General features: G+C 62.0%; 1 protein-coding gene across 1 annotated transcript; it reads right to left on the bottom strand.

Annotated features, from left to right (window-relative positions):
* Positions 1-3,028: 3,028 nt before the first annotated feature.
* Positions 3,029-8,070, bottom strand: LOC309838214 (keratin, type I cytoskeletal 17-like; the record flags this gene model as incomplete). Its single annotated transcript, XM_082679235.1, has 8 exons — positions 3,029-3,123; positions 3,946-3,971; positions 4,062-4,282; positions 4,381-4,506; positions 5,103-5,264; positions 5,882-6,038; positions 6,433-6,515; positions 7,564-8,070. The coding sequence occupies 8 exons, from the start codon at positions 8,068-8,070 to the stop codon at positions 3,029-3,031; spliced, it is 1,377 nt and encodes a 458-aa protein (XP_082535361.1).
* Positions 8,071-8,282: the final 212 nt, after the last annotated feature.

The raw sequence follows: 8,282 nt of genomic DNA, 5'->3' as shown, positions 1-8,282 counted from the left end.
CCCCTCACCATGGTCTGCACAACCAGGGGCCCTCAGGGGAGCCTGTGGCTGGGTTAAGCTGGGTGACAGTCTGGACTCTGCCTGGGGGCTGAACTGTCCTGGCTCTGGTCCCTCTGTTCCCCTCAGCCCCCCAAAGCCTGGGTGGCACAGGAGAACACACTACATAAGGGCTGAGGGAGGATGGGCAGGCATTGCCATTGTGCCCGGCTTACCACTCCTGGACTGGGGTACCTCAGGGTCCCTCCGAACCAGGGCCTGGGTCTCTTGCTTCCCCCGGGCCCAGTGCAGACCCAGGCACAGAGCGGCGCAGTGCCGTGGACAGTGTTACTGCCACGTCATTTATCCGCAGAAAGCACCGTCAGGTCACCCTTCCAGAGTGTGGGCGAGGCGGAGGAAGAGTCACAGGGGCTGACTACCCGTGGCCGGCCCGAGCCTGGGCATCAGGTGTGCATGTCCATCGTACGAGTGTGGGGGAGACGGCACCCAGGGGAGGCACAGACCGGCTCACTGAAACATCTTGTGCAGCAGGTGGGTGGGTGTGGATGAATGTGAGTCCCTTGGAGAGTCCCACAGCTGGGTCCCCCAGTCCAGCCGCAGGCACATGCCCCAGCAGCCTGGGTCAGCGTGGTGTGTCTGGACAAAGCCGTACCATCCCCAAGGGGACCACAGGCCTCCACCCCCAGGCACTCCTCCCTGCGGCCCCCACCTGCCCAGGCCTGGGCTGAGCACTCCTGGAAAGGGCGGGGCTTTCCCTCTCTGGGCCCAGCACTCTGCCCTGTGGACCTCCAGCCCCGGCACCGCAGCCACTGCTCTCCTGGTGCAGCTCCCAGGACATCCGGCTGCTCCCCCATTGTGGCCTCCTGACCACCCACCCACTTGCTTTGTGTGCAGGGGCTTCTTCCCCCGCAGAAGGGTGAAGTCCGGGGCTGCCTCTCCCAGCCCCACACTCTGACCCCTCCTCACTCACCCCATCAGTAAAAGTGCACCCCCAGAGTCTGCGGGGAGAGAGGGCCCTGCCTAAGAGCCTGGGGTTGGGCAGGGGGTGGGGCTGTGGCCGCTTTCCCAGCGTAGCTGCCTCCCCTCCCACGCCCTGCTCCACCCCTGACATGCCAGGCTCCATACAGGGGCTGAGTCACTGCTCCCCGGAGCCTCAGGGTCCCCATCCACATAATGGGCACCTCTTCCTGGACCCTCCCCTCTTCCTGGGACTGTCGTTCAGGGAAATGAGATCACCCCCAGACGGGCCATCCTCAGCCCAGGGCTGGTTCTCCCGGTTGTGGCTGGATGTACGGTGGGGGCCTGGTGGGTACGGTGCCTCCCTCCCTCCTGCCCTCCATCCCCACCCTGATTGCTTCCCAGGCAGCTGAGAGATGCCAGCTGCTGCAGGAGCGGAGCCCACGCTCCCAGCCTCCTTTGATTCCAGCATTTGCCTCTGCAGACACGGGCCCTGGACTGCTGCCTGTCGTCCCTGCCATGGAAAGGAATTCACTGTCTTCCCTTTCCCTGGGATCGGGGCCGGAAGGGCCGTTAGCTGCGGCTCGTCTCACACCTCCTTTACTGTGGCTTCTGAGATCCAGAGAGGGCCTGTGACCTGCCCAAAGTCCTCACACCCCGCTGGCCACGTCATAGACAGTGCTCATGCCCCTGCCCCACCTGCTTCTCCCGGGCCTCCGCTGGTCCCAAGCCTCCACCACGCTGGGCCTCTGGGGGCTCTGGCTGCTTCTGTCCCCTCCCTGCCCCGGCCGCGCCCTCAGTCTCCAGGCACTGGGCGAGAGCACGTGTTTGGAGGGGGCCTGTCAGTGAACCCGGGTGAGGGCATCCCTCCTCCCGTTAACACCTTCCACCCACCCCCACTTCTTGAAGAAAACCAGGAAATCAGACCCGCCTGGCCCAGTGGTTTCCAGATTTACTCAAAGAAAGACTTCCGGGGCTCCTCTCCTGCTGGCTCAGCGCCTGGCCGTGGAGTGACGGGGGCCAGGCTGGAGGGTGTTGGAGCGGCTGGGGCAGGACGGCCCCTCCCCCTTCCCCAGGAGGCAGCTTCCCATCTCCCTGACCTCCAAGCTGCTGGAACCAAGAGGGGACGAACTGCCAGGGAGGGCAGTGCTGCTCCCCGGCACGACCTCCCCTGAACGCCCCATCCTGAGCTCACCATTTGAAGACATATCCCTGGGAGAGGCCCCACCCTCTCTCCCCCACACCTGGGAGAGGCCCCACCCTCTCTCCCACACCTGCCTTCTCTGGAAGCACAGGTCTCAGCTCACATTCCTGGGGTTGAGGCCATGGGAGCATCCGGACCCACAAACCCCTCCTAGGGGTTTCCCGAGACTCACACAGGAGCCTGGGCCCTAATCACCCAGCCTGCCTCCCCGCCTTCCGTCCTCCATCCCCCCCTTCAGGAGGATCCTGATTTCTGCCCTGGCCTGCCTCCCTGCCCCCTCCCCACCTTGTCCCCTCTTAGAGGAGGACACAGCCCACAGGACTGTGCGGGGCAACCGAGCGGATGCTTTAGCCCTGCGTCTCTGGTTCCTGAGACCTTCTTGTCCATTTATGGATGAGAAAATGAGGCTCAGTGAGGGGAAGGCACTGCCCAAGGTCATGGACCCAATTACAGGCCAAGAAGAGGACACCTAAGACACCCGCCCCTGACACGCTGACCTCAACCTGGATCTGGCACTGCCTGGACCACCCTCCCAGGGATCACCAGCCCTTGGGAGATAAAAAGCAACCCCCACCCCTCGAGTTCTGCCCAGACCTAGTCTTCACCCTGCTCTAAGATGACCCCTGACCTCCAAGTCAACAACAGTGGGTGTCCACGGACTCCTCCCCCTGCCCCCATTCGCCCCCCCCCCACCGGTTCCCCCCTTCCGCGCTAGGGCCACGTCAGTGGCCACAACCAGAGAGCATTCCATGTCTCAGTCAACGAGATTTATTGGTCAGGGAGGGGGGATGGGAAAGGGACTGAAGCTGGGTGCTGGGGCTGCGGAGCCAATGGGAGGCCCCAGAGGGGCTGGCAGGGGGAGCAGAGTCCTCAGATGTTGGACTGCTGGACCTGCTCGCGGGAGGAGATGACCCTGCCGTCCTGGACTTCTTCCACAATGGTGCGCACCTGGCGGGTGGTCACAGCTGCAGGAGACAGACACTCAGGGTGGGCGGGGCTCAAGAGGTCCTGGCCTAGCCCCCAGCCCCCTGAGTGGAGCCGCCTTTCTCCCCCATGGCCACTTGGTGTCCACGGCTCTGCTGGCCCCTCAACATCACATCCGCACAGGTGTCCCCCCGACCTTGCCACTCCCTCCCTCTCACCCTGTTCCTTGCTGGTGCCCCTGGGTGAATCCTGCCTCCCAAATAGATAGTTTGATTCTGACCCACATGTCCTTCTGCAAGAGGAAGACTGCACAGACTGGATGCTACACAGACTGGGGTCTGTCTCCATTTCTCTGCAGTCTCAAGGGCCTGGATTACCCTCCCTTCAGAAGCGGATCTCCAAGACAAGACCCTGGTCCACACCCTTAGACTAGATGCCCCAGGGCTGGGATTTTTTCTTCCCCATCAGACTGGGATCTGGAGGACAAGGACCAAGTCCCTTTCTGCTATCAGACAAGAGACTCCAGAACAAGACTGCTTTTGCTCATCTGTAGGGTCCCAAGAGCAAACATCGTGAGACCATGTCCCTACCTCCCCATCAGATGAGAGTCCCCAGAGCTGGGACCATGTCTCCCACCTCAGACTAGGATCTCCAAGGTAAGGGCCATTTCCCTGCCTCTCCCCCATTGGATCAGATAGTGTCCCGCTCACTTGATTAGGACCCTGAGCGCTACCGGGTCCCTTCCCCCACCCCTGCCAAGGGTCAGCCATCACTTCCTGGAGCTCCTGGACACCCTCCCCCAGCAACGTACAGGTGGGTCGCCTGCCCCGTGCAGCCCCACCCTCAGCTACCAAGATGCTTACGTTCTCTGGACTTGTGCGGAGTCAGCCTGCAAAAAAAAAGAGAGAGAAGATTAGATGTGGGTCTCAGTCTCACCTCTGCCCCAGGCCCCCAGCCCTGGCCCCAGGTCCCCTCTCACTGGGCATCCTCGCCCTCCAGCAGGCGGCGGTAGGTGGCGATCTCCTGCTCCAGCCGCGTCTTCACGTCCAGAAGGATCTGGTACTCCTGGCTCTGCTGTCCCATCTCGCAGCGCAGCTGGGCCAGTTGCTCCTCCACACTGCCGACCAGTCCCTGGATCTGGGACAGCTGGAGGCAGTAGCGGTTCTCTGTCTCCGCCAGGCTGTTCTCCAGAGATGCTTTCTGCAGGAGAGCGGGAGGGGCAGGGGTCAGAAGGGTTCTTAGTGCCCCCTCCAGGGACCTGGGCACCTCCCCCCCCCCAGGCCTGGCAGCGCCCCTACCATGCTGAGATGGGACTGCAGCTCGATCTCCAGGTTCTGCATGGTGCGCCGGAGCTCTGAGATCTCGCTCTTGCTGCTCTGCACCAACTCGCTGCTGCTGGCCACCTCGCGGTTCAGTTCCTCTGTCTGCAAACAGGACACAGGACAGGGCAGCATGAGCCCAGCTTCCCTTCTCCAAGTCAGGTGACCCCGTGGCCTCCATACGCTCAGCGCAGGGCCCACTCTGTGCCCAGACAGGCACCTGGGCTCTCCCCCACTCTCCCGAATACCCCCTCACCATGGCCACCTTCCTGACCTCCCCCGGGCCTCTCAGGCCTCCTCCCAAACCTGACTGTGGGAGCAGTGCCTTCTCACCAGCTTCCCACTTCCCCAAAACCAGAAGCCTTTGAAAGGATGTTAAGTTTTATCTTTAATTCCTGCAAATGTAAAGCACGGGAATAGGAAACTTGAGAACCAGTCAGGACAGTAGCCAGGCCCTGGTGCTAGTTCCTGACTTCTTGAGGGACAGATGCAAGCTCCTGAGGGGGCTCCCTACCCACCACCAGATCCCAGCTTCAGCCAAGCTCCAGGCCTGTGGATGCAACAGGCGACCCTGACCCCCGGTGTCCATGTGGCTCACCGGGGATAAGGTACCCAAGATGCCAGGCGCTGGGCTTACTGTGGGGACTCAAGCCTTGCACCCCATCCCCTGGGGAAGGCCTCTGGCCTGCGGCAGCCCCCACCTTGCTGAAGAACCAGTCCTCGGCGTCCTTGCGGTTCTTCTCCGCCATCTTCTCGTACTGTTCGCGCATCTCATTCAGGATGCGGCTCAGGTCCACGCCGGGGGCGGCATCCATCTCCACGTTGATCTCACCACCCACCTGGCCTCGCAGGACTTTCATCTCCTGTGGAGGAGGGGATGGTGGGTGTGGGCATGCATCCTGATCTCTCACTCCCAACCCTTCCCACGCAAGTTCTCCAGACCCCTCCCAAGGACACCTCCTTTGTTCTGCCTGCCCTCTACTGTCTGACCCTCTGAATGATTTTTATTCACCTGCTCTATGTGGGCTTTGCCTCCACCATCAGGCTAGGGGTTCCCTGAGGACAGATTCTGTGTTTCCCCCATGAGACTGAGGGCTCTCTGAAGATAAAATCTAATTCTTAAGCCTGAGCCCCCAAAACATCCCGTCTAATTTCCAAACTTCTACCTAGGGGCCAGATTCGAGGGTTTGAGCTGGGACAAGGGGGCAACCTCCTCGATTATCTCCTGTCCTGCTGAGGGAAGGCAGGAGGGGCAGAAGAGGCCTCTGCGGGCCCCTGGGAGGCTCCCCAGATGCGGGGAAGCAAGGTAGTACGTGGAGGAGGCTGCCCTGCATGGGGATCAGGGCTCTGCAGACAGAGCAGCGCTGTAAGGCGACCAGCCTGGACACCTGTGCTCTTCCCACAGTCTCAACCTGGCACAGCCCCAGAGCCCTGCCACCCACTCAGCATCCTCTTTGACCTACTGCCCCGGCTGCCTCACCTCCTCGTGGTTCTTCCGGAGGTAGACCAACTCCTCCTTGAGGTTCTCAATCTGCATCTCCAGGTCGGCTCTGGCCAGGGTCAGCTCATCCAGCACCCTGCGCAAGCCATTGATGTCGGACTCCACGCTCATGCGCAGGGCCTGCTCCGTCTCGAACCTGCGAAGGGAACCAGAGACTTCGTCAAGATGCTTGGACTGGCAGGTGCAGGTTCTGGCCAGCACCCTGCCTCCGAACGATGAGGGGGTGGAGTAGAAGCCCATCGCAGCCCTGGGAGCCTGGGACCATGCAGGGCAAGGCCCCACCCCCACCCTGCTTCCTGGCTTCTCTCCCCTCTTCCTCCTGCCTCCCTTCTCGCTCTTCCATCACCTGACTAGGCCCAGCAACCTTCAGCATCTGCTGCGTTTGCTGCATCCTGGGCTAAGAGGTGCAGGACTCTTAGCAGGGACCTCCCCTCCCCCAGCTCCTGGACCTTGCCACCAGCAACTGAGGAGTCCTGGGGTAGGGAGGGGTGCCCCCAGTTCCTCCCCAGCACCCTCTGGCCAGAGCTCACTTGGTACGGAAGTCATCAGCAGCCAGACGGGTGTTGTCGATCTGCAGCAGGACGTTGGCATTGTCTGTGGTGGCCATGAGGATCTGGGAAGATGGGAGAGTAATCAGGTCACTGGGTGGGAGTAGCTCAGCACAGACCAGGGTTCTGAGGCGGGTCTCTCTGTCTGGGGGCCAGGATGCGGCTGCCTCCTCCAGGAAGGCTCCCTTCCCACCCAGCCATTCCCCTTTACTGCATTACAGTTGGTAAGAGAGGCGGGGCCAGCCTCAGTCTGATGGCTGAAACCTTGCCCCCCTCCCCCATGCCAGGCTCTGCCTTAAACCAGAGTGGACAGCCATCTGGGAATGCCAGGCTGGAAATGCAGGAGAGCAAGAAAAGAATGGGAGCTTGCCCCGGGGCAGAAGCTGTTCCCAAGTCCTGGAAAGAGGACAGATATGGGAAACCTCATTTTACAGCTGGGGATATAGTGTCCCTGAGAGGCTCCCCCAAAAAGGAAGACTAAAGGAACCCTCACCGAAGAGTAGTTCCAAATCAGAAGTCATGACCCCTGCTAAGTCCTGACCCCGGGCTCCAGCAGGCAGCCCCGGCCCCGCCCCAGGTTTGCTGAGCCCCAGTCTTGAGGGCGCAGCAGGAGAGATGGGGAAGCCAGAAAAGTCCCCAAATAAGGCACACAAGTGGCCTCCTGAGGTCCCGCCCCCTCTCTCTCACCTCCTCCTCCTAGCAGGAGCTCACCCAGACCCCTGACCCCACCGTAGCCCTAAATCCCCCTCTTGCTCCGAGGAAAGAGGTGCCTGAGTACCCAGAGACCCCAGGGACCCAGCCCTCCACACGCATCCACTCGTCTCATCCTACAATCACACAAGGTGGCAAAACGCTCCATGATGGGAAACGGAGGCTCCAAGGAGCTCCACAAGGCCTGCTTGTCCCTAGCCCAGGCCACTGCCCCCCAAAAAGAGACCATAGGCCACAAGGTGGCCCCAAATGGGCTCCCAGAAGCCAAGCCGGATCCCAGCTGTCCTTAGCTCCCCAAGACCCTGGGGCAGCCCCAGGCTGGACTCCAGGCCTTGCTCAAGGGCAGGAGGTAGGGGAGGAAAAGCTGTGCCCCGCCAGGTCCCCTCCCACCGTAGCCCCTACCTTGTTCCTCAGGTCCTCGATGGTCTTGAAGTAGGCGCTGTAGTCGGAAGTCGGCCCTGGGGTCTGCTTCTGGTACCAGTCACGGATCTTCACCTCCAGGTCAGTGTTGGCCTCCTCCAGGGCACGCACCTTCTCCAGGTAGGAGGCCAGGCGGTCGTTGAGGTTCTGCATGGTGGCCTTCTCGCTGGCCCCCAGCAGCGCATCACCACCTCCAAAGCCACTGCCACCAGTGCCAACGCTGCCGATGCCGTAGCCGCCGCTGCCGTAGCCGCCGCTGCCATAGCTGCCGCTGCCGTAGCCGCCGCTGCCGTAGCCGCCGCTGCCGTAGTCGCTGCTGCCGTAGCCGCCTCCAGAGCCGAAGCTGTAGCAGCCAGAGTAGCTGCCGCCCCCAAGGGCATTGCCCAGGCTGCCAGACAGCTGGCGGGAGGTGAGGGACGAGCTGCCCCCCAGGCCAGAGGAGCCCCTGATGGAGTTGGAGGAGGAGAACTGGCGGTTGCTGGTGGTCATGGTGGCGGCAGCGGGTGGCAGACAGACACGGAGAGAGGGCTCGAGAGGAGAGAGGCCCAAGGCGTGTGTTGCTGCCGGGGCTCGCCTGCCTCCTTTATAGGCCCCAACAAATGGGCGTAACGATTACAGCAAGTTCGCTCCTCTGTTCCCATTCCCCTGGGCTTTCATCACCGCTGGCTGCCCGCCAGCTCCCAGGTGGCTGTGGGTCCCCT

Source organism: Grampus griseus, assembly GCF_964374135.1.
Source record: "Grampus griseus genome assembly, chromosome: 20".
NCBI classification, from domain to species: Eukaryota; Metazoa; Chordata; class Mammalia; order Artiodactyla; family Delphinidae; genus Grampus; species Grampus griseus.
Note: the sequence above shows the minus strand (reverse complement) of the source record. Positions and strands in the feature narration are given on the sequence as shown.